Source organism: Pleurodeles waltl, chromosome 4_1 (genome assembly GCF_031143425.1).
Source record: "Pleurodeles waltl isolate 20211129_DDA chromosome 4_1, aPleWal1.hap1.20221129, whole genome shotgun sequence".
NCBI classification, from domain to species: Eukaryota; Metazoa; Chordata; class Amphibia; order Caudata; family Salamandridae; genus Pleurodeles; species Pleurodeles waltl.
In genome coordinates, this window is record NC_090442.1 from 1,017,393,590 (window position 1) to 1,017,420,670 (window position 27,081).

General features: G+C 44.7%; 1 protein-coding gene across 8 annotated transcripts in view; it reads left to right on the forward strand.

Moving 5' to 3' along the window:
• Positions 1-27,081, forward strand: part of CADPS2 (calcium dependent secretion activator 2) — a 1,861,089-nt gene that overhangs the window by 1,573,103 nt on the left and 260,905 nt on the right. For 5 of the 8 annotated variants that reach the window (XM_069229895.1, XM_069229890.1, XM_069229887.1 and 2 more), the window contains one exon: positions 6,566-6,640. The exons of 2 other annotated variants lie outside the window; for them this stretch is intronic. In XM_069229895.1, the coding sequence (XP_069085996.1) occupies positions 6,566-6,640 (75 nt within the window). The remainder of the gene's footprint in view (positions 1-6,565; positions 6,641-27,081) is intronic. One more of the 8 variants, XM_069229888.1, reaches the window with a different exon arrangement.

A 27,081-nucleotide genomic window follows, 5' to 3' on the forward strand; every position in this document is an offset into this window, starting at 1 on the left:
CCATTATGTTAGAGATTCAGGTGATAACTTATTTTACCTGAAAACAAACAAGAGTTTTTAAAGTCTTCTAAATTCCTCAGTTATCGGTTAGTGATGACTATGTTTATTGTTACTAGATAGTGGAGAGGTGATAAGGTGTCAAACACAAACCTTAAAGTTTTTTTTATCATAAGGGGATTTTTTTTAGGAAATATGGCTATTTTTTACCATTTGGGGGCATTTGCTCCTGCTGCAGAACTCAATTACTGTGGATGTTTTAGCTTTTCCGTGAATTGTGAGCCATCAGTGTTAGCTGAAGCAGTTGAGGTTCAAAGAGTAGATAAAGCCAAAGGCTAGTTTGAGATGAGAGGACAGGAGGAGTGGGGCGATGGCGTTGTCTTTAGGTGCACAGACTGTGGATAGGCGTAGCACTGAGGAGAAAGGAGGATGTGATATTAGGAGGAATATTTCAGTGAGAAAGAAAGAATTCCAGTGTGAACCATCCCATATATTTTATGCTCTCAAGTCTCTGAACTAATATAGGGTAATGAACAGAATCAAAGACAGAGAGGTCAACTAGCACATGTACTTCTAATCAATAGTAGTTTTGATTTGGCCCTTTATTGCTAACAAGACAACGTCAGTGCCACAACCTTGGCTGAATCTAGTTTGGTAGCCATAAAATGATAAAGCCAGTCTTTTAGAGAGTCAGTAATTTGTTGTCTTTCAGTTTTTGTAGTCTGCTAGAAAGTCACATAGTTGCTGAAAGGGAGAGAAATGGTGCACTCTGAGTTCTGAAATTCGCTAAATATTTTGTGACTGCTTATGAGATGAAACAGGTGTAATGGAGTCTTTTTACTTTTTTTGGTGTCGACTTTTTTTTGGAGTAGATTTTGAGTGCTCGTATCACAGTGGAGCCGACACAGACTTGCATGCTTTTGAGATAAGTAATATGTCTACCATTGACTTGGAAATTAGTCAAATGTTTTACTTACAGCAACATGAAGCTGTATAAATGTGGCCCCAAGCCCTCTATAAAGCTAAAATTATTATTTTCATTATTATTTTTTTAGAATGTTACTTGTAGTTGAATAGCGGGTAAAAGTGACAGAAGGCAGTGAATACTATTTGCTGAATGTATACATACCTGGTGCTGGACTGGGACGTTTATAAGAGGTCGTCTTTATGTGCAAAAATCCAGTTCTAGCTTCCACAGGTGGATTCTGGTGTGGAGGTTAGAAGAGAAGTGGTGCCATTCATAGCTTTTCGACCAGTTATATTTTCATTTGGGTCTTGCTTTGTATAAAATCAAATATAATTATTTTTTTTACAATTGTTAAAGAGACTATTAAAGCCTATGAGCAGTGGCATCAGTATCCATCCATTCTTGAAATAAATTGTTTTTCTTTAATTTACTTTTTTCTGTAACTTAAACGTATTTAATATGATTTGGCTGTTTTTTTAGCTCGAAAACATTAAAGGATGTATTGACTCACGGAGGAAGAATATTCTGTTAATCAGAGATCCACCCTTTTCCGCAAAGTATATCTCTGTCAAAGGCACAATGTAAAGGTGGATATGTAATGTCCGTCAAAGGCATGATGACTCGAACGAAAATAAGCCCTCTTGCATAGAGTGGAGGCCATGTTGTGTGAGTGTGTGGTGTTCTACGTCACAGCTGCCCCTGGGCCAATAATCATTCACAGCAAACATGACTGGGTTATTGAGGTGTTTACAAAAGGAACTTAAAGACATGAAGTAAGAATCACTGTTGTTTATCGGCCTAGAAAGCGATATAAAAAAACGTCTGTAATCAGCGGATGTCATCTCATATTCGCCTGACCCTGACAGTCAATATGGCATGCAATTTCCACCCAAGTATCCTGTGTATTTGATTGTTTTTTTGTGAAAACAAAATCCGCTTTTGGAAAACAAGCAGCATGTGAAAGCCAAAAGCTTCAGCAGAAGTCATTTCCTGATTGACTTCACCGTGCTTGGCTGTACAAACACCCCCAGCATCTTAAAGATCACACTTAGCTTGAGGCTATGAGGAGTGGGCCTTGCGATACCATTTTCAACTATAAATCACTACACCAATAATTTCTTAAGGTGTGGCGCCACTCAATCTTTTGAACAGTTCTGGCAACTATTCTGTAATATGGCAAATGTGCTGCCGGGTTGGCCTATTTTTATTTGACTATTATTTGATTGTTTTAATAGCCTTGTATTCGATTCTAGATAAGTGTCTTTTTGCTAACAATTTGCTAGCGGTTTGGTATTGCAGTGTCAATGTAAAAGCCAGATATTCGCTTTTTCACATACATTCCATTTTGTTGTGTTCTATTCTTGGTGCTAAAGGCTTGTTTGAAATACCACTTGCCCTGCCTTTTCCTAGAACTTATTTGCAGTCTTGCTAACTCACATGGCACCACCATGTATCACACGATGTCAAAGCTCTTCACATGGTCACACAATGAAGGTGTCCATGAGGAAGTAGTAGTGAGAGGTTTAAAAGCTTTCACCCCAGATGTCATGCACTCCTGACCACATCTCCGAAGGTGAGCTGGAAACTTGTGCACGCTGTGGGTTTCAAACTTGTGGCTAAAGGCCATCAAAAGCCTTTTTTTTTTTTTTTTCGGAGGGTGGGACTCGCTGTTCAGACAGCCTGCCCCCTCCAGCTATCCTTTGTTGTTCCTCAAGGTACTGACAGGCTCAGGTCTTGTCCTCTCCAAAGCCTCACTTATCTCTCACAGGACGAAACTTATTTCAAGGTTGGCAGGTCTACAGTTAGTGTTAAATTTAGGAAAGTGAGATTGACTGTGGATAGGGTCCCTATTTTCCTACCCAATCATGACATACACTCCTTACCTGATCTTGTGCAATTCGTGCAAGATACTGTTACTGGGAGACTTGTGTGGTATAGCAGTCACCAGCAGTATTCAGCCTCTTTCTTGCTGACAGGCAGCTTTTATCCTCAGGGGACAATGTACTTTGTGTGCTACACAAAACCACCTAGACATGATTGTCATGCTTTGAACGTATTCCAGTGCTTTAGGCGCATACAACAGGGCCACCCAGATAAGACTTATCTGAAATGGTTCCAGCACTTGCCTGTGCTTACAGGTAGGTATAAGTCTGTAAAGGGATTATCTTTGTAGCTGACTACCCTGGAACCATTAAGAGAACCGACTTTGAGATCAATTGTCAAGATAATTCTCACCCCAAAAAAGACTTCCTTAAGCTTTAGCTCTGATGAAGGCTGTGGTAACAACTGACAATGAGTGAAGTTGCACTGCAACATTTGCATGACGCTATGTGGAGCTCTGAAGCACTTGTCTACACGGGCAGCATGCCACACTGTGTAGGGTGTGTGGTTGGAAAGATGTTGTCTTTGATCCTATGTGTGAAGTGCTTCCAGGACTTGCGTGAGGACCACCAGGGTGCAGTTACACCATTATGGGATGCAGCACTCAGTTGAGTGAAGGATGAAGATGTGTGAGGAGTGTGCAGTTTATGGTTTTGATTTCAGTAAGCTGGAAGCTTTGAGCAGCTCTGCAAGTCCCTCTATGGAATTGCTTTTAATCATAGCCCACTAAGCTGGTTACTGCACTGGGTTGTTCACTTTGGGACATTTTGTTGAAAGTTTATGGTCCTGAGCAGGCATAGGTTGGAAGGAGAAATTTTGGAGAGATCTGCTAGAACGGACTTTGTTCCCCTTCCCCTTGTCATTGTGAGGTCTCAAAAGTGGATGGACTAAACTGTAGTCACCCGTTGGACAGCAGCATGGTGCAAATTTCTTCAGTTATTCCATGCTATTCAGTTGGTGATGGGTGGTGTATTGCTGTGTACTGGTAGAGTACTGGTTTATGGACATGATCCATGGCAGTTTTATCTAATGAGAGTATAAAAGGGTAAAGCAGTGTGCGTGAATTATTATGCAGCCTGTATGAGCTTCAATCGGCTGCCCGACAGCCGAGGTTTGTGGTATTAGTATTAGGGCTGGCTGGAGTTACGTACGGGCCCTATCCTTCTGCAATCACTATATGAAGAGTACTACCAAGGTTCTGCATTTTCTGCATGTGCCATACATTGACCTGGCCCCACAGTCTCTGAAGAGTGCTGGCAAGACACTGCAGCTCCTGCTTGAGACACTCATTGACCTGGCTGTACAATCAGGCTGAGAGTGCAACCACATACTGCCTGGTCCCACAGCCAGTGTGTGAAGAGGGCATCTTGAGCACGGCTGTACCGGCAAGCACCACACACTGATATTCGTCCGCAACCAGTCTGTGAAGAGCAGAGGAATACTACTACTGGTGTTCTACTTGAACACTGATTAATAAGTAGGACACCCAAAACACATGAAGGAATGACGGGTGAGGGAGATAAATGGGGTGAAGATGCCACAATAGAGAAAGCGCAGCAGGGGAAGGGTATTGTGAAATCAGACGAATGGAGACACTAGACCAGGTACAAAAAGTAAGGAAACGGTCGAAAATTCAAAGAATATAACTTTCTAAAGCAATGGTTCCCAACCTGTGGTCCAGGGACTCCTGGGGGTCCGCGAAGCCTCCTCAAGGGGTCCGTGACTGCTTAGAAAATTAAATAATATTAACGGAGTAGGACCCCAGCTTTCAGTAATGACTCAGTGGGGGGTCCCTGAATTCAAATTATGATTCAGTGGGGGTCCCTGGGCTCCAGTAGTGATAAAATGGGGGTCCACAGAAGTCGAAAGGTTGGGAACCACTGGGATAAACGACCCCAGTGTTTGTACAGGGCAGCTCTTTGTATTAATAGGGCCTGTCATGTGAAGTCACACAACACGTATTTTGTCTGTTTAGTTTTCTTAAGAAAAAGCACGTCTTTTAACTGAATCTCTATTTTGTATTTTCTATAAAACTTTCCACAAAGGAGGTTTTTCCATGTATACTACTAAGGAAATTAACTTTTTGACACATAACATAACATGTTCTAGTGACAGTGACACTCTACTTAACATTTTAAACTATAGAAAGTCCTCTCCCTGAGAGGCGTTTCTTAGCTATTTTGGACGCAAGGCCCTGGGAAGTCATGTTATTTTAAACATAATTCCCATAGCACCAAGAGTATAGTCAGTGAGGAGTACTAAACGGTCCCTCCGTGCTTGTGGTGATCAGTGTGTTTTTGTTTGGACATTGACTATTTTCACCTACACATTCTCACTGTTTTGTTGACCTGTACAAAGGTGTTTATTTGTTATCGAAAAGTAATTATCATTAGAGATGTGAAATAAAATATACTTTATTTATGTGACTCGACCACTGACAAAAATGGAAGCTACAGAATAGTCACTGTGTGGGTAATGTGAGTATTTCCATAGTAGTGTAACATTGCTGGGTATTCATTTTCATTTCCTATATATTTTTTAGGTCTGGTGTTAGTTAGCCAATACCTTTTAATCTTGTTAAAATGATATGTTCCCTTAAGTGTCAGTTCCTACAATGGCAATGCGTGTTTTTTTTAGATCAAAACATATTTTTAATTTTAGCCACTGATTTTTAATTTTTAACATTGATGAGGGCCTGGCAGCTTCTTGCACAATAAAGTTTTCCAAAAATCATGACTAAACAAAAGAAGTATTGACAGAGCCAAAATGACGCCAGCGGTATTGGCTTTGTCAATGCTTCTTTAGGGTGTGATTCCAAGTTTAAACACCAGGGCCGACAGGCCCCCTAGGCGAGTGCTTCTGCTCGTTCCGTGGCAGCTGCTCCAAGGAGGCATGACCTAGCTGCACGTTTCCCTCTGTGAAAGGCATGATTTCAGTGAGCACGGGAACAAATGTTGAAAGAAAGGTCTCTGAAAATAGAATTATTGTGTGCATAGATGTGCCTCGGCAAGAAGAGTCGGGGCGCCCTGTCTGCTGCTAGAAATGAGTTCTGTGGCGTAATCTCAGAGATAAACGCGCCGTAGTCTCAAACTCCACTTCCTGAAATACGCCCTTTTAACGAACGAGCAACGAAGACTTGAGAGTGGTTTATTGTGCCCCTCTGCGCCCATTTGTTTGCTGCATCCACTCAGTTCTGTTACTTGCACTCGGGTGTTGGTCCCACCGCGGTATAATGTAGGGCCTTTGTGCATCACTGCTTGCGTTGGTGAAAGAAAAAGCCCTTTCGGCCTAACAGATGGGTTCTGGTTTCATTCCAGGAGCACGTTTGGAGGAGCGGATGAATGCAAGTTGTCAGACATGAGCTGTTGTATTAATTAAACCTTTTACTAGCCTTTTTTTGTTTGTCCAGCTCCACTAGCCCTTTATAAGAACACATAGCCACCTTAATTATCGAGTGAGACAAAGGTAGCCTGCGCATTCCTTTGCCTGAATAAGCAAAAAAGACTGATCCAGCTAAATAATCGTCTCATTAGCTGGTAAACTCAGCAGTGTGCATGGGAACCTTCGCACCCCCAGAAGACACAGAAGTGGGGATGGAGGGATCATTTTCTGGGTTTTTGTCCTTCTGGTTAGACCAATCTTTGTGCGTGTGATAGGTGCTGTATGATGACTCAGTGCTGATGTGTGTAATAATGTGTTTATCTTCTTTCTCGAATACAGCAGCAGTACCACTCCAAAGTGGATGACTTGATTGACACAGCTGTCAAAGACATCATTTCGCTTCTAGTATCAAAGGTAAAGTAATGCACAGCAATGGGCATTCAGATCTTAAGGTTGTATTCATTGTGCTGGTCATGGGTTAGCATGTTACTTCTACAGAACCGCTGATAACAATTACAGCAATGCTTTATTTGCACTGTGAGAGTGGAAAATGCTTATATATTCATCAAACAGATTTATCAAAAAATATGTTGTTGGTGAAATATGTTACCTCATAACTACCTATAAGAACACTTTGTCATAGTTTATTCAGGGAGAGATGCAAGAATCTAGACTGCTAAGTATGAAGTGGAGTTTTGATGCTTCAGGAGCCAGGATGCCAATAGTCTTGCTTAAATGTTGTAATACTGATTTTAAAATTGGTATATTGTGCTTAGTGGTTTGGTGCTTCTCCTGTAATTGCCATGTGTACTAAAATTGGTGTTTGAACCTTGCTGGCAAATTCAAGAATTTGTCAAGTTGTGTTGATATAGGAATGTCCTCTACATGTTGTATAGTTGTGCTCTCATGCTCTGAGTGTTTGTGTGTATCTGGTATCCTGGGTTTTGATTTGGCCCTAGTACTACACTAATCTAATGTGTATGCAAAGGCTTAGGCATTTCCCTTGATGCAAAGGAGGTCCTGGATTTGTCATGTGACCCGTAGGAGTGCATCAAGCGTGTGCGCATGGTGCAGACAGTGGACTACACTCCCTGTCTGGGTTTTAGTATGTAGAGCGATGGTGACTGTGTTTTATGAATCTATGGTTTTGAACATACTTTTTTATCTATGTTGAGTGGAGGGCAACTGGCCCATTTATGTATAAGTTCCACTTCTGTGAGCTAACCTATATCCTAGTGCTAACACCCAAGTGTATGTTGTAGGTGCTTGTGTATTAAGTCTGCATGCTACATGAATGATGTTTTGAGTGAACCACAATAATGGTGGTCTGTAAGATCCATTTTAGATACAACAAGCCTAGCCTTGTACAAAAGATGGAGGTGAGGTGTTTTTTCCAGACAGTGGATGTGTATTGCTGACGTTCCTGAAGCTGGAGGAAGGAGACCTAGTGGCTTGAAATAGGGAAAAAAGAGGCAAAGCACCTTTAGAAATTAGCTCAGAGGAGCTGATGATTAGTTTCCTTAAATATTGACATATGGAGGGGGTGAAGGGTGGGATCTAAGTCTCTGTTGTTCAGAGTGAGAGAGACCCATTACTGGGAGTGAGCTTTGTCTTTTCTCCTGATCACTCTTCGGGAAACGTGCCTGGAGAAGGACACTTGAAAAGACAACCAACCTAAACCGGTTCTGAAAGTGCAGACAATGGATCCACACCTCTTGTCTGCTTTGACTGTATAAATGTAAGGCACACATACTCACCTTTTGTTCCACTTCCAAATTCTTTTTTGACCAAGGGAGGTAGTGCACTGAAGAGTACCCAGAGGACTGCTATGCAACTGGAGCTAGTGTCTGCCTGACAGCCAGCTTCCAAGAGTTGAGGGGACATCCCCTGTGCCCACGTCATGCTGCAAGAGCTGACTACTTGTCTTGAAGCACTGAGACGCCAGCGAGCTTGCCTGGTGAGAGAGTGAAGGAGTCCACCACTTTTGGAAGAAGGTAGGCCTGCAGAAGCCAATGACACAGTGGGCAATCTCTGTGCCCTGATGTCAATAGGCCCCAACTCAAAATTGGGATTTCAGGTGGGAGTTGAGGCACAACCTGAGCCATTTAGTCTGATCTATGAAGTTGCACTGTGACGTTAGCAACTGTGCCCAAACTGTGAAATCATGGTGCTGCCCGAAGCTGTTACACCTGTACACAGAGCTGCTGTATGACCTTGAATCACAGCATGCCGGAAGATGATGTCCATCATCCAAATAATCAAGAGTCATACAGCCGAATAGGGTTGCACCAAGCACCAGGTGGATCAGCTGTGAGAAGACCCAGAACTCCCATGAGCATCCATTGTCTTAGCTGGACTCTTGCTCCTTAGCAAAACTGCTGGTTTAGGGGTGACAGCAGTTCTGTTTGTAGGCAACGGAGTCACTCCTACAATAAGTCGCAATTGTCAACCCAATGCCCCTGGCTCACAAGCAGTACCTCACCAAAACTCAGACAGTAAAGGTGACTTCTGGCAGCCTTATGCATGGACTTCAGTTTCGACTTCTCAGGGGAGTCGTGGTGGAACGGAAGTTACCCTTTTCTCTCGTTAGAAATAAGTCTCATACACAAATAGGCAATGAAGGAGATGCAGGAGAGTTTTCAATATATTGAAAAGACTGCACTCTACAGTAAAATGCATGAATTACAATGATTAGGATAATGAGCAATAATATAAGCAAAATTGTGAAGATGAGAGCAGTGAATATGAAACCCCCCCAACCATATTGCAATAAACATAAGATAGGGAATTCCAAACAAAGTTTGCCTAATCACTGCCCTAACGAGAGCTAGGTATGATAAACCCTAATCTGCCAGTACTACAACTTCATCACCTCAGCAGACACAACTGTTGAAGAGGCTGAGAGAAAATGCAGGCTAATGTGCACCCCAAAAGAGGGTGAGCAAGTGAGCACTGGAGGTGCCGGACAGCCTCCTGAGAAACTCTAAGCCCTTCACTGATTGGAAAAAACTCATTAGGGGAAAACTAGTGAACTGAGTTAAAATGATCAAGGGTCTGATTACGACCTTGGCGGATGAGATACTCTGTAACAAACGTGACAGATATCCCGTCTGCCATATTACAAGTACTGTTATATACTAAGTAACTTGTAAAACGGCAGGCAGGATATCTGTCACATTTGTGACAGAGTAGCCCATCCGCCAAGGTCGTAATCGGGTCCTAACTCTTGTGTGTCCTACTCTAATCCTAATCATACTAGAACCAGACCCAGGGTGGGAACTGATGTACTCTAGGATAATATATCGCATTGTGTACATTTTCCTGTTTGTAGAATTTAGTTTAGTTGTGCATTAAAATACTTTTCTTCTTAAAAGTCAATCACTGGGTTACACAATAATTTATTAAGCTAATGTGTGTTTGTTGACTTCTAAGCTTGAGCAACCCCACACTACCTCCCTGAGAAGTATGTAACTGCTTGCCATCACTACCGTTGAGTCAACTGTTGAAGGGTTTGTATTTGTCCTAGTGTGTAAAGCCTAGTGGGGTGGAACCAAACTCACCCCCCTCGGTTGAGACCCACTAGCCCCTCCTTTCCCTGTGGTCCCCAGAATGGAGTCTGACAACCTGGCACAAGATTGTTTCTTATTTCAGAACTCTGCATATTCAGTTATTATCTGGCATCCCTAAATAGAGTGTGAACTTTCTGTTTACTTGTCACACAAAACTGGGAGTTTCAGTTGTGTGTTGGAGCTTAGAAATCCTCATGGAGAGTGATAGCTGCTGTCTATTCAAGGCCCAATGTGATGTACTTTTGGGGTTGGGCTGGTCGGCTAACTATGACCATGGGCTGCACATCCTAGGGCTGTTCTGGTCTCTCACTTCCAGCCTACAAGATTGGATCTTGATATGGAACCTTACAATTCTGGCGTTGTCTGGTTCCTTTCATTCTCCCTGAAGAAAACATTGAAAGGCACCATACAGTGTCAAGGCCACCACTGAGGAACTGAAAACACACGACCTCTTCCAAGAATGCAGGATGTACTGTGTCGTGTATTGTGAGTTAGTGACAACAGGACACTTTTGGTTCCTGATGTTTTCCATAGAACTGTGACATAAGTGTCTGAGTGTGGCAAATAGATTTCAGGTTTCAAATGTTGACAGCATCAGATCCAGTCTTGAGGGGAGACTACAGGTCCCAGCAGGTCCAGGGCCCCATGAGGCAGTCCCAGACCCACCGGCACTGACGCGTGCTCATAAGCGCTTTCATTCTTCCCAAGCATGGGACGCTAACAGCATCAGAGCCATTCTTGAGGGGAGACTACAGGTCCCAGCAGGCCCAGGGCCCCAGGAGGCGGTCCTAGGCCCACCAGCACTGACTCGCACTCATAAGTGCTTTCATTCTCCCACAGTGCGGGACGCGCCCGGGCCTAGGGTGGGCCCGTCCACACCCGTCGAAGCCCGAAGGAGGCTGGGCGGGCCAACCCCCTAACATTTTCTATTAAGCAGGCTTTTGTAGGTCCCACTGTACTGTTGCATTTATAATTGGGACTGGATTACTGACTTACTCGATCGTCAAGGGCCCACATATATTGAATATAGTATTATTGAAGGGTAAAAGGAAGGTGACCGAGGGTGGGGCTGGGGTGGGGCACAAGAAAAAACATAAGAGGCAGAAGCATGCAATAATTGTGTAATGGAAAGGACTGATAGTCTCCTGGTTGAATGTGAGGAAATATTAACCTCTTCCCCTGATAATGTCTCCGAAGGCACCCAGAGGGCATGCTCTCCAGCTAGCTTGGGGGTGTATAACAGGAAAATCCCATATATGTTTACAAAACGTGAGCCACATGATTCAGCCCCCATGGAGAGGGGAGGGGTGATGCTATCACCTGCTTTCCCTCAGTACTGATGAATGAGCCATTGTATGTTGATAGTGATGTCCTTCACTGTAGCAATCGCAGCCCTTTAAATGACATTTCAGATCCACATGATGATCCTGATATAGGTACCATGGCAGATGTGACACTAGATGCAAATATAAACCCTATTGTGTCTGATGCCCAGTACACCTTCCACATACAAGATCTAGAGTGTGGGGTGGCCGAGCTTAAATCTGTGGTAAATATTTTAATTTCTATGGTTAAACAGTTAATGCCATGGATGGTGTCCATAGTTCCACACACAATCCTTTCGGCCTCCCAGCTCCGTTGCCCAAATTGCCTCTGTCAACCTGTAATAAGAATCATACTTGTGCTACCTGTCTTGCCGCCATCAGCTCGGTTCCCAGTGTTGGTCACTGTTTAGCTGGCAGGTCTGGGAACAACTCTAGACAGGTTCCCACTTGTAATGGTCTGGACTCAGTTAAGGAATCAATAGCCTGCTGTCAATTTTCCAAACCTGTGGAAGATAATGTGTCCAATCGTGTTGTACACCCTGTTGCCGATTGGACCAAATCTACCAATAATGTCTTGAAGGTTAATGTGCCCAAATTACATCCAGCGGGTCCTAGGGAAGGAGGAGAATCCATCAGAAATAAGGCGATTAATTGGATCCGTCATGTGCGAGGCTGTTACTCTGTGATACGCGAGGATATAATTGAGGCAGATAGATGGCCTGATCCTGACACACATTATTATGATATGATTGAGTTAACATTCAGGGACAAGAGTAAGGTAGACAATTTAGTGGCCCTAGAAGCTAGGACAAGTGCCCCTAAGCATTCTTGCATCCAGTTTAAATACCCTAGGCTTATCTTGCATCGCAAGGCTTGGCTAACCCCCCCATTTGGGGTGTAGCTCATCTGATCTAAATGTGAACAATTGACTTGGAGTATAATCTGAGGCCCCTTTAGATCCACTATCTAGGGTTCCTTCCTCATATGACGTAATGAGCTCTAGTACTGGTGTTCCCCCTACTCCTGACTTTGAGACTACTTACTCCTCTTCTCTTGATAGATCTTACCAGTCAACTCGGGACCATCTAGTCAATTGTGCCAATGTCACATCCACTTCTCCTGATAGATCTTACTAGTCAACTCAGGATAATTTAGCCAATTGTGCTAACATTACATCTATGGTCAGGGCAGCTTCTCAAAGTGTTGGGGTGCGATATGCTTCATGGAATGTGGCAGGTTTAAGATCTGTTGTCTCCCTTCCAGATTTTATTTCTTTACTGGGGGCCAGTCTTTCTCAGGAAACATGGGCAGTCGATCCACTGTTTGTCTGGCTCCTTAAACTTTTACACTCCAGCACTTTCTAGTAATGGGGGTAGACCATCTGCCGGTTTAATTATATGGGCCAGAACAGAACATCATTAAACTGCCGCGTATCTCAGTTATCCATTGACTCTCCTGACATATTAGTCATCCGGTTACTATTTGGGGTAAACGTGGGCGTAATTATTCTTAATATCTATGCAAGAGGGGTTGGGAGAGTTGGCTTCTGATATCCTTCGTGTTTTGGAGCCGTACCTAAGGCAATGTCCCCGGCACTTTAAAATCATTGTGGCAGGTGATTTTAATGTCACGTTTGAACCTCTTGACTGGGATGGTCTTGGGTTTACTTGTGAGGAGGATCGGGCATGGTCTGTCCCTTCTTTGGACATTCCACCCATTAAAAGATGGTCGCAAGTTGCCATCCAGCTAAAAACCTTGACTATTGAATTTGGGCTTAGAGCACTCAATGGCAGGACAAAATTGATATAAGATTGTGGCCTTTAATTATTGATATGATAGTCATTGAGAAAACCGAGAGCGATCACAATCTGCTCTCAGTCCAAATGCTTGCCCTGTGTAATCAAATGTCTGCGATTAAGATCCCCACTATACCATCATTGGGTATTAGTATGACTAATGATAAATGCCACTTAAAGTGGAGTAAGGTATCAGCACAGCCAGATATTATAAGCTCTGGGAATGCTACTCTGAGGACTTTATTGGTGCATTTAGAGGCGGGTCTTGCAATTACTGGTGAGCAAATAATTACATCTCATGCTTTATGTTTTGAGAGTATTGCGGCCCACTTTATAGCAGGTATTGACTCTGGTGGTGGAAGGCCCAAGGGGAAACATCACTGGTTTAACAAGGAATGTCGAGCTTCAAATAAACTCTTGATCTAGGCCGTAAAATCCAAGGATGCAGTTGCTGTCCGTACAGCTAGGAAGTCTTATAAGTCGACTACTTGTAAAGCCAAACGCGAGCAAGATGACAAGTGGTGGGCTGCACTAGATGACGCTTCACGTGAGAAGAACTGTACTAAATTCTGGTCTTTGGCTGCACGTGGACCTGATAGTAGTGTACTGAATGTTAAAACAAACATTGCTGCAGCACAGTAGGTTGACCACTTTAGCCGAATGTATTCTGTTGATCATCTCAGCATGCTATGCTAATCTGATAAGTTGTCTCGTATCACTATTGACCATATACCTAGCCCTTCACGGCTGCAATTGTTTACTCTTTCGGGCATAGTGCACTTATTAGGTACTTTAAAGCCGGCAGGGCTTCTGGGCCAGATGGCGTTCCAGCAGATTTGTTTCTAACTGATATTGAAGTCTGGTTAAGATACATTACTATCATACCCAATGCATAAGTGGTGGGGGCACCAATTCCTGAGTCATGGAAGAGTGCTGTTGTAGTTCTTATTTTCAAATAGGGCGATGGAGCCCTACCTTGCAATTACAGGCCAATTAGCCTATTGGACTGTGTGCAAAAAGTTTTCTGCCACTGCCTTCTTGGGAAGGTTCAGGACTGGATGTCTGAGCGTGATATACTTAGTCCATTGCAAACTGGTTTTCACAAGAAAACTTCCACTATTGATCAAGCTTTTAGGTTTTTGCTCCTGTATTGGAAGATGGTTTTTATTGATAAGGGGAATCTGTACATTGCCTTTGTTGATTTGAAATCCGTGTTTGACTGAGTACCTCGCAATAAGATGTGGAAAGCTCTCTCTGGGATGGCAATCCCCACCCACATTCTTTCTTTGCTAGTACGGCTCCATGAGGGCAACTATGCACGTGTCATGTGGGACGATCTGGGGCAGCTTACTGCTAAAATTCCATTGTCAAGGGGAGTATGCCAAGGTTGTGTCCTTTCAACAACTCTATTCTCTTTATAATCAATGGCATTGTTTCTTCTTTATTCAAGGTGGAGGCAGACGCAACATTCTTAGGCACACATAAAGTTCCTGTTGTGCTATTTGCAGATGATACCCTTTTGATATCTAAAACCCCGAGTGGTATACGTAAACTCCCTACGTGTTTTGAGGAATTCTGTTCCGCTCAGGGATTGGAAATCAACCTCTCCAAAACCAAAATGATGATGTTCAATCCTCATAGATCTTTTAAAGGGAAGGTTATACTTGGAGGTATTCCACTTGAGAAGGTGAAATCGTTTATCTATCTTGGCCTAATGCAGTCGGAGAATATGTCTTGGAAGCCACGCTTTGCTAAGCAGGTTTTGAAACATAAGCAAATCACAGGGGTTTTAATCAAGGATTTTGGCCTTTCTTAGACTAAGCTGATACGTCCAGCACTCCAGATCTATGAAGCCAAGGCTGTGAGCATATCTTCCTAAGAAATCTTGTCTCTCTTCCATTGAGCACTCCGTTGTTTCCTCTTTTTAAGGACTTGGGCATTAAGAGTATAGGTAATAAGGCCCGCCTACGCCCTCTCTTGTACTGGAGGCGGCTTTGGATTACACCAGTGCTTGCCCCTTACACTGTAGCCCTGCAGGCCATAATGGAAGCTGATCGCTCCCTTAGCATCTCTTGGCTCAGATACATCATAGAGTCACCATTATACATGCTTGGGCTCAGTGAGCTTTGGGATTGTCCATCTACTGCTCCCTTCCCGTTAAAACTTGACCTTGAAAAACAGTACTGGAGGGTGGTAGACTCTGAGGAGTTGGGGGTAGCACTTCTCTCCAAATTGTCACATGACTTTGTTGATCTGAAAGATATGTGTAAATATGATGCTTTCTGGGATGCAATTCTGGTCCCCAAAGACAGGAAGTTGTATTTCCAGTTTCGCATAGGAACCTTACAATTAAGATTGTTTACCAATCGTTGGTTATTTGAGGGGGTAAGCACTTGTCCAGCTTGTAATGATCCTATCAAAAACCTGCCTCATGTTTTATTCGTTTGCTCTTCTTCTGCAACCCCTCGCAGGAAATGGCTTGCTCCTGCCTGCAGATTATTGGGAGTTTGTAGGTCCCTTGTTGCTCTTTGAATCCTTAGATCATATACTCACTTGGTACTGGTTACCGCCATTGCCCAGTTTCTTGGAATCATGTGGATTCTCAGAGCAAAAATGTTATCTGCACTTACATGCTGTATTTGTATGAATAGTTATGTACTGAAGACCGGTTCTGAGGAGCATTTAGGTTTTTATTCTTTTTACAAAATATATTGTAATGACTTTATTCTTATATATATTTATTTTTTGTATTGCTATGTGTTTTTATGGCCTTTGCAGCCGAAATAAAGTCTTTTGATGATGAGTTTGCAGTTACACGCAGAGGAATAAAGATGTGTAAGACCAATCTCCATGTGTGGTGTATTCATTTATGAGTACCCAAGCTGGGGAGGACGCTACATACTGGATCCGCAAAAAACACATTCAGGCACAAGTGAGACAAGATCTCTTCCATGTCTCACTGCTTGAGGATCTTCTTCTGGGGTGAGAAGGTTCCTCTGAATCTTCTGGTTCTGACTCCCAACAAATATCTTTGGAATTGGAAGCTGTTTTCACTTAAAAGGGCGATCCAAATTCTCTTCTGTTTTGCACTTTTTTGGAGCTGTCATCCCCATCTTAATTTTCTTTTAAGGTGCAGAGACTAGTTGGGGCCATGAATGAGGCAGTGGGGTGCCTTGTGAGCTTTCCGGAATTCATTTAGTGCCTCATTTTGTGTTTGTGATGATCAAGCTTCGAAGGAGTATTAAGAATCCCTCACATTTTATGCCTTTTTTTGCACTTCCTTTGAAAAACGTCCATGACTGTAGTTTACTACCTGGAGTATCCACACATACATACGTTCAACATCTCCCTTTCTGCCTCCCTGCCTTACTGATACATCCAAGGTAATGCCAGGAATACTGACTACCAGCCATCTCCAAACTGTCATCTAGAAGCTATTTGAGCTCAGACTAAGATACGAAGCATTGCAGTCCATCCTTGGCTTGAGTCTACCTGCAACTGGAAAGCATTACATTTTTATCCTTGCACGTTCATTCATCCTCAGTCTACGACGCTGGCACAAGCAAGCGCGTACAGGTGACCACGTCTGAAGCACTCGCTCATGATTAGTATCCTACCTCTGGTTTCTTGCCAGGAACTACTTTTGCTGCACTCCATCGGCTGGCAGTGGAGTTTCATGGAGCAAGGCCTAAACTTGACAAGAGACAAGCAAAACCACAATTGTACTGAATGTGCAGATGACTTTCCAGTGCTCAGGCAAATAGTGGAATTATGGAAGAAAGGGTGCCCTTTTCCTGCTCCTTTATACGAGGCAGGTCGAGTTTAGCATTGGATAGTAGACTCAGCAGATGCCTATCACAGAAGCTCATCCACCAACACAGTGCATGTACTATGACGAGGAAGAGAGGTGAACTGTAAATGATTAATACCTGTAAGAAACGAAGTCATTGAGTTTGGTGCTTTTGTCGATGTAAAAACGGCTCATCCCGCACTAATGCTGTTGTAGGCGTAGAGGCTAACTTTTAGTGGTTTGGCTGGCATGAGGTTTAAGGCTCGTAAAACGAACACAGCTTTCCATCCTTCCCAGGTTGGTAAATTGAGTACTAGTAAATTGGTTGATATTAATGCCTGTTCTACAGTGCTTAGAAGCACTAAAAATATTATATGAGGTGGTATATAAAACTAAGCTATTATTTAAAGTGAGTGAGTGACTATAGTGTTGTAAGTATGGTATGCTGCATTCAGTGTGACTTTAATAAGGTCACTTCACTTATCCTGTAAAAAGTGAACAGTTTGTAGTAGAAGGTGCTTTAGATCAGGTTACACAACCTAGCTAAATAGGTCTTTTGTGTCTGCTTGTCAAAGGAGCGTCTGCTCTATAACTCCATGTGCGGCTAGAGCAAGTCCCTTAATCCTCAAACAATTATATGCCATTGGGTGTTGTTTGGAGTTAGAAAAGGGATAAGCATGGATTACGTTTGACAAGATAAAGAACACAAATTGAAAAAACACTGTGTAAATAGGTCAAAGTAAAACTGGAAATGTAGCAGGCGCAGGGCAAGTATGTGTACAAAGTTATGAACACTGAGAGACATTGAAAACTAAGAGCACAGCCTTATGTCTGCCCATATACATTATCTGCCTTTTACCGTGTTGGACTATAAAAGGCCCTGCTGTCAGGGACACTGGACCATGTCCCCCTGAAGGCTGCCTGTAGTCACCCCAGTCACTGGTGAGGTACGTGTGCAGAGGAAAAAGAGAAAGCCTGGTTTCATTTTGGAAGTGGAGGAAGGTAGGGGGACACCTCAAGAGCTTGTTGGGCATTCACCAGGCGTGATCAAACAGAATGTCAAACCCGATTGTCTGGTTAAAATATGAAAAGACTATAAGCATGCCACAACTAAGTAATGCAGCTGTGCTTTCAGGTGAACCCAATTCCTAAACTGCTGCACACATACTATTCAGGGCCCTTACATGAATACGCCCCTGCTACCGCCAATTTGGATTTGAGGACCGAAGCATGTCGGCAGTTCTAAAAGACACACTTTATGAAGACCATTATTATTATTAAGAAAAGGCGTATGCAGCACAAAGTTTGGTGTGAGCAGAGTGAAAATACACTTTCAACTTGATGCATGTTTTTTATTGTGCTTTCCTTTGTAAGCAAAATAAGGGCCTAGAGAACGGCATGTTCAAATGCTATAAATATGTGTGTACACATTTACATCCATAAAAGAACGAAACATTCACAAACAAATAATTGTATGGGGGAAATGTTGATGTATTACGAAGTCTGTTTTGTCTGTGTGTAAACTCTTCACAACCAAGAACATTTTCCGTTGGATCACCAACCAACCTCCGCAAAACCAAAGACCTCCTACTCTTCAGAAAAAAACCTCAAGACATGGTTGTTCGAACACAAGGCGGAGCTATAGTTGTGTCCCTAGAATGGATACTGTGCTCTGGGGTTTCCAATGAACTAGCGATGGCCAGCATCTCAGATCAAGGCACCATGCTTGTGGGGTACAATTGAAAATCCAGATTGTGTTTCTCTGTCACACTAGAGAGCTGAAAGTTCTGCCAATTCTTGCATTATGCCTAGTCTCACTCCAACAATTGACTTCAGGAAAACAGAGGCGAACTTTTAACCTTAACTCAACCTGTTCTGCTTTCTACTGCTGTGGTATAAGTAATTTTCAGAACTATTGGTTTCGAGTCCTTCCCATTGAGCAAATGTCTTCGTGTGTGTATGCATGCACAAAGAAATTCAGACTTGTGTGCGTCTGTAATGAAGAGACCCCTTTGTACAAGTGCTATAATGTTGGTCGCCGAAGGATAATCTTGCAAAGAATGGGGTTGTTCTTAGAACTTCTGCCATCTGTTCACACTCTTTTTCAAGCGAAACCCTTGAAGACTCTTAATAGATCTCTGCCCAGATTGTATCTTAACCTGAGTGGATGGCGTCCGCTTTAGCGAGCACAGAGAACCCCGTAGGTGTACATGCGGTTGGCAAAAGCTACACTTGTATTCATGTTTTATAAATTAGATTACCGGCTTGCTCCTACATGTAAGCCAGCTGGTTTTTGCAATATGTTACAGAGCCGAGATGGCTTTGTGAGATGTGACAGGTTGCCTGTTCCCACACAGTATACACTTAACAACCCTATGTCACGTTATAGACTGCACAAGGTGAACAGTGGACTTCTTAAGATAACGACTCGCTAACTACGCCATGTTGTTTCCTTATTAGCAGATGGTATGCTTGTTGCAGTTTGACTTCATTTTATTTTAGTAGTATAGCGCATGAACTGTTGTTAAACTTGACAGCTTTGCCTGCAATGACATCCAGAGTTGTATTTGGTTAATAGTTTTTCCCTTATTCTTAGCCGCCCCTTCAGATTTACCAGACTAATCTATGGGATGTCAATCAACGTAGAATGGCATAAATCATTACTTGACCATACAAATACACTATCCACCCAGCACTTGATACAAAAGAAAAGAGAGGTTCCAACATTTTCATAGGATCCTGCAGTGGCACTGCTGAATGCTGGGTCACCAAATAATGAGGTTGCCTTGTCTTCAAACACATTGTGTCCCTCTCTTCCATCAACCTGTCCTTTCTGTCTCTTTATCTCACTCTTGCAAAGTCTTTATGTCCCTTGGATCATCCTTTGTAATGACATTTGTATATTTCTCTTCATCCGTCTTTTAACACTTTCTACAATTTCTCTCTTGGTCTGTGGCAAAGTGGGATGATACATACATTCTCAAAAAACAAGTGCTGGGGCCCACCTCCTTCAATCTTCAGCATTTTAGGGGTGAAGCACTGTGTCTCTGTGTCCACTAATGCTCTTCCTGTTTTTTTCATAGACTCTTCTTGGCTTTTCAATTTGAGATGCTCTCAGGGCTAGACTGGCACTACCGGACACCGGGCATTTAACCACAGGGCTGGCAGTATAGGGGCCAGTTTGAATCCTGTTGGGTGCCAGTCTTGTTGCTGAAGTTCAGCCAACCACATTTCAGGCTGTTATGCTTATAAATAAATAAAGCAAAAACAAATGGTTTTAAAATGTGCATCTGATAGAGACTTCTAGTTGCAGCTTCCTTGCCTTAGCATTTCCCCCAGGCAGTCAGACTGGATCCACAGACTTTTCTCTGAGCAGTACCCTTGTGCGCTGTCAGATGGCGTTGGTTGACTCCACACGCGTTGTTGGCGTCGGGTTTGCTGTGATGATGTAGCAGTCGTATATAGATGTCACCCAGGTGCACTGGCATCAGTTATTTTCTTACCATGTCAGCCTATGTGCAGATCCGGAGAGCTACCCTGTTGTTTTTTACTGACTTAGGCCATTTTGTCAAGTTTTTTACAATTTGTTGATGCTTTGAGGATGTCTGCGGAAGACTGGTTTCAAGCTGTGTGATTCCTGTCACCGCAAGATGTCTGTGATAGGTCTGCACCTCGTGTGCTTGTGTTGTCGGGAGTACAACCACAACCAGAAGTTGTGCTCCGAGTGCCGGGCCACGGACGCGGAAGGCTTTGAGGGAGCGATCTCTAGAGCTACTGGCGGCCCGGTGCTCGGTTCTGCGTCGCTTCCGATCTTGTTCGAGAGGAAGGACACAAGACCCCTCGCAGATGGCAGAAGTTCTAAGAACTTTATCCTGTTGCTCGGGCGATGCAATGAGGGAAGAGTGCAGACACTCTAGGCCTCTGTCCTTGGAGCCTGCTTCTGGGTCGGCTCCGCACCTCCCCGAGTTTCAGGGAGCAAGAGCCACCCCTGCTCAACTCAAGGAGTTTTATGAGGCCATGCACCTAATTTTTGGGCAGAATGACCCTCCTGCGATGCCTTCGGTCCCAGTAGGTTTAGAGGGGGCCCCCTTGGGTTCTGCACAGCGGCTTCGGCCCTGGCGTCTGAGGCCCCCTAGGGATCCATTATCGAATCTTTGCAGATGTAAGTTGTGCCAAGGTGACCTTTGCCGGCAAAGACATTGACACTTCTGACGTCGATCAGGCCCACAATTGATGTTGACCCCATAATAATACCGAGTCCAATCCGGAGCTGAACCGAAGACGCTCAACGCCGGTTCCGTCTTCAATGAGGCCTACATTTCCCAGGATATTCTTATGGGTACGGGGAAAGTGTGGAGGGGTTGCTGGACCCTTTAGAATTCCAGCTGGAAGACTCAGAGGACTGACCACAGGAAATGGACGAAGCTAGCAGTCTGGATACCTCTCCTGACGCTGGCATGCTTGGAGGAGGGAGTGTCACACTCCGTGATGGAGAGAAGGGCGGCTGAGGTCCTCGGCCCTGAGCTACCTTATGTGGCAGTCAGGATTTATCTTCTGACTGACGTGCTTCAGCCTGTGGTTTCCATCTCGAAACCCTTTTACCATTTAATGAAGCTGTCACTGATGTCCTACTTGGTACCTGGTCCAGACCAAGCACAAGGGGTCCTGTGAGCAGGACAACTGCCAGGCCGAACAACCCTAAAATCCTGACCCAACACCTTACACCAGAGAGTCTCGTCATCCAGGCTTCTTCTTCATCTGGCGCATTCTCATCTGCACCCCCGGATAGGAAATCGAAGGGACTGGATCAAATTAGGAAGAAAATTGTTCTCTTCCTACAGTCTGGTATTGCAGTCTGTGAATACGGCATGCCTTTTGGGTCGCTATTCCCATACCTTATGGGATACGGTTGCACAGGTGCTGCTGCAGGTCCTGGAGGAAGCCTTGGCCATTCTCTTCCAAGCGGTTACTGACGGGACGGATGCAGCCAAGTTCACAATAAGTTGAGGGCTGGACATGACCGACTCACTGGGTATATCGGTTGCGTTGACAGTAGCCTTATAGCATCACGCCTGGTTGAGGACATCTGGCTTTTCTGGGGATGTCCAATAATCACTCATGGACATGCCCTTTGATGGCACCCGTCTCTTCGAAGACAAAGCGGACTCAGGGCTCAAGCGCTTTAAGGAGCCCCATACTATGGCTCGGTCCCTCGGCCTCGCAGCTGCTACTCGCCCCCCTCAGTCCGATTTTCACCCCTTTCATGGCTACAGTAGGGGCACCCAACTGCATCCCTTTCCTACCAGCCACTGAGCCGCGCATGCTCCCCAGCCTCTATGTGGCCGCGGAATCCAACGTTCTTGTGGTTCAGGGAGCCAGCGGTCCGCCCAGTCCACCACCGCCTGCTGCAGCTTCCAAACCCGTCACTCCATCCCGGACCAGTTGGAGGCAAGATTCGCCATCACTTGCCCCACTGGGAATCCATCACGACAGACAGATGGGTTTTGCAAATAATCCAGAAGGGCTACTTCACCCGCTTCAAGACAGCCCCTCTTGCCATGCCACCATCCTATGATCAGATCAGTTGGCACTTCTCCACGAGGAGGTTACAGCTCTCTAGGCCAATGGAGCCATAGAGAGGGTCCCTGTGCCAGAAGTAGGTTGTGGTTGTTATTCCAACTACTTTCTGGGGCCCAAAAAAGATAAGAGCCTTCGTTTTATTCTAGATCTCCAGGCCATCAATCTCTTCCTCAGGAAGGAGAAGTTCAAAATGCTCACTCTGGTTCAGGTCCTTTCTGCCATAGACCCTGGAGTCTGGGTGGTAGCGATGAACTTGCAGGATGCCTATTTTCATATTCCCATCCCATTTACCCACAGACGTTACTTGTGGTTCGTGGTAGGTCACAAGCATTTTCAGTTCACTGTGCTCCCTTTCAGCCTTACCAATGCCCCTCAGGTGTTCACAAAAATGATGGCGGTGGTTGCAGCTCATCTGCACTGGCGAGGGGTTTCAGTCTTCCCCTAACTGAACGATTGGCTGTTGAAGGGGGACTCGTCCCAGGCTGTCCTCTCCCACCTCCAGACTAAGGCAAACCTCCTGCATTCATTGGGGATCACTATAAACGTGCCAAAGTCACACTGTAGGTGGGTGTCACTCTCCTCGCCTACCATCGCACAACAGTGGCGGGTGCCTCATGCTTCCTCCGGCACCCGTTCGCGTCGTCAAGGAGACGCGTGGCGGCAGAGACGACAATCGGCACCGGACTTCTGGGTTGCCGAGTCGTCACATAAGGAAGACGCCGCAATCGAAGGGCGCGCAGTAAAGGAGGAGGAGCAGGAGCGACGCTGCAGAGCCTCATCGAGAGAGGAGAAGACGAGGAAAGACCCCGACCGGGAGGAGACGGCCACGACCGGATCGGCAAGACGTGCTGCACTGGCATACCGTCCAGGCACTGACAGACCGGAACCGCCGAGAGAACGAGAGACAGCCTGCCACGGCCCAGGAGGGTCGTGGCTGCACAAGGTAAGTGCGCTCTTCAGGGGCAGCCACAATAAAGGGGCAAAAGGGGAGGTGGAGGGTGGAGAAGCAGAAGGAGGAGGGCAGGAGGAGGCTTAAAGGGGGCTATTCAGGGAACAGGGGCTGGGGAACTCGCAGGCCACCTTCCCACCCGATCTCTAACCTAAAGCACCAGAACAGCCTACTCCCGTAATTTCCCAAATCCTGACTAAACACCACCCCCTTGTAATTAGTATCCACTCACACCTCCCCTGTACTAACCACTCAATTGAGAGACAAGAAAATATCGCCCCACTTACCTGGCATGTCCTTTTGTTCTTCCGAGAGAAACCGCAATACCCAGAAGAGGACACCTGAAGGTCGCCACCTAAGAAGGAGAAAAGAAAACCTCTAAAGGACCCGTAGAAACCCACCGCCCACGTAGAAGAGAAAATCAAAGGAGAAGAGAAGACCTACCATTATTCTTTTGTTCCATCTCTCACATAAATCAAATAAATCACGTGTCAGCCCTGTTAAGGGTTTGAAATCTGCGTCCGTGTCCTCTGTAGCCCTGTGCCCCAACCCACACACACCTGAATCCTTCTCAGACACTCCCTTTCATCTGAGATGTTCTGACACAGTGCAGTTTCGGGCCTATCCTCCAGAGCGGCCAGTCAATGATATTCAGGCTATGATACCAATGTTTCAGCCTCTATCCTGGGTTTCAGTGAGAATTACTCTGAGGCTGCTGGGCCTCATGGCCTCTTGCACCCTTCTGGTCACAAATACCAGGTGGCATATGCAGGCTCTGCAGTGGGACCTGAAGTTCCAGTGGGCGCAGCTTCAGGGGAATCTCTCCAACATGGTCCAGATCTCAGCGCGAACTGCGCAAGACCTGCAGTGGTGGCTAACAAACCAAGATTGGGTCAGAGACAGATCCCTCTTCCTTCCCCAACCAAGTCAGACAGTAGTGACAGATGCGTCACTCCTAGGATGGGGCGGCCACATGTAAGAGGTGGAGATCGGAGGCATCTGGTCTCCTGCGGAGTCCGGGCTCCACATCAACCTTCTGGAGCTCAGGGTGATCAGCCTTGAATTGAAGGCATTCCTTCCCTCTCTCAAAGTGAACGTGGTGCAGGTGTTCACAGACAACACCACTGCCATGTGGTACTGCAACAAGCAGGGCTGGGTGGGGTTGTGGACCCTTTGTCAAGAGGCCCTGCATCTATGGACATGGCAGGAACATCAGGGCATATCCCTGGTGGTCCAACATCTGGACGGCTCTCCAAAAGCCAGAGCAGAGGAACTCAGCCATCAATGCATGGTCGATCATGAATGGCGTCTCCATCCGGAGGTGGCGAAAGGTCTATTTCAGCAGTGGGGAGAGCCTTGGATAGATCAGTTCGCCTCCACAGAGAACGCGCAATGTCACCTGTTTTGCTTGTTGGAGTTTCCAAGGCGGCACTGAGGACTAGCATGCTCATTCCACCAGAGCAACTGCTGCAACCACAGTGTTGGCACACGGAGTTCTGGTCCTGAACATCTGCCAGGCAGCAACGTGGGTGTCTGCACACATTCACAAAGCATTACTGCCTGGACAGTCAGTTCCGCAGAGACTGCAACTTTAGCCATTTGGTCCTGCAGGACTTTTTAGTCTGATGTTGGGTAGCAGTCCGCTGCCGTATTGCTTGGGTATCTATTCTCAGGTAAGAAATCTGCCACTAGAAGTCTCTATCAGATGAGCAAGTTACTTACTTCAGTAACAAATTATCTTGGAGATACATATATTATAGTTGCAAATTCCTTACTGATCCTCCCATCCTCCACGTTTTGCAAACTGATTTCTAGGGACAGGGAATCCCTTTTTCAGGGCCCTAGTGCTGAGGCACCAATCTGTGTTCTTCATGGCTCCATGCTTCTGGCGTGGGAAGTCATGAAAAGAAACTGACGTCAGCACGCTGGGGTGGCGCCTATATACGACTGCGACCTCATCATCGTGAACATGACGCCAACGACAAAGGTGGAGTCGACCGACACTACCGGACGGCATGCAAGGGTACTGCTTGAAGAAAAATCTTCAGATCCAGTCTGACACCTGGGGGAAATTCTAAGGTAAGAAATCTGCAACTAGCATATGTATCTACCATATAATCTGTTACCAAAGGTAAGTAACCTGTTATTCAGAATCATTTGTGTTTGCATTTGGATGGTTCCTATCTCCCGCAGGGTCGCCATCAGCGCTGACCTTTAGAGCTTTGGTGCGGGCTGTGTGGTGAGGGACCTGTTGTTGCTTGGCTGAGAAAGTCAAGTACATACATGACAAGGACTCTTCAAAATGTAAAACAATGTATTTTTAGTGTGATCTTTGCAACACAAAGTTTAGTATATTAAATAAAACATTGCATTAGAACTGAAAGGTTCTAATTATGAATTTAGAATTATTCATGCCCCCACCACAACCCTGGTGACAATACCACTAGTGAATGAAGAGAAAACCTGTCTTTTGTCCTCTATATTTTGCTAAGGCTGTTAATTGTAGTTGTATTTATATAGCATTTACCACCCCTGACGAGGCGTCAAAACACTTTATAGATGGAGTACAGTTCCGGTATTTTGCTTTCTGTGCAGTGCTCGCTCTGAACTGATATATATGAAGGTGCTTTCTGGTGATGACGAAGGAAAATGAGGTAGTGTAAAAAGAGTAATTGCCTAGGATCACACAATGTGGTCAAGTGGGAGCTCGAATTGGTGCAAGGATTTTGAGCAATTCAGGCACTATGTGGTTATCTTGTTCTCTCTCCCATTTTAGATCAAAACTTAGTGGTTTGTGCATAATCCTTTGAAATGCTAAATCAGTGCTCTGTGTTAAATATATCTAGGCTATGCATGTTTCATAAGGAATAACAGTAGTAGTGTTTGGGGAGGGTGATGTTATAAAGCGGAAGCTGAAATGAAAACCAGCATCCACCCTACTCAGTGCATTGACATAATTTGCTCCACATAGCTAAAAGGCTTTAGATACGGTCATTGATTCGTGAATTCATTCATCCATCCACTATTCACCATATAACTATTTATTCATTGAGTCATGCAGCCCTGTCTCTGGTTTCCATTCATCAATTCAACGATTGGACAAGGTTTGATAATGAAAAATGTTTTGTACAAAAAAAATATATATTTGCAATTCTTAAAAAAATATTGGTGGAGAACTTTCCCATGCCGTTCTGGCAGAAGCCAGGTGCGCTCGATGAGCTTGCGTGCTACATACAGTACGGGGGTTCTGACAAAACTTACCAGGGCAGCTTTTGGTTCCCACGCCGGCCCGGGATGCTCTCCGCAGTTTGTATCTCATTCTTACATTCTAACTCCATTACAGGAACAACAGACAATCTAAAAATGTGACAATGGCTTTCCTTTTCCACAAGCTGCAATATTTTAACTCTTGATGTCTATACAGCAAATGGCGAGACTGCAGCAAATTAGGTGTTTATAGGACCCTCGCCACTGCAACAAAGGCTTTTAACATGTATTCTTGTAGCTAAATCGCACCTTCTGTACGAAAGTGCAGCACTATCTATAGATCTCTAACCTTCCTTTAACAACAGATTATGATACTTGAATGAATGATTTGTGGTGAATAAACTGAGCCTTCGTACTAGTCCATTTGGACCTCTGCTGCCTTTCACCTTCTCGTTTACAACATGAGCCTGACTCTCACACACGCTAGCTTAAGCAACAAGCCACTCTGGACTAGTCTGCATTTTTTTCTCAAAACCAGACCACTCTAATTAAAGATTTGTGGTGTTGGAACGTTTTACGTGTACCCGATGGCAAGCAAAACCTGGTGTTGCATTGGTGAATGCCAGTGAAATTGTGCTT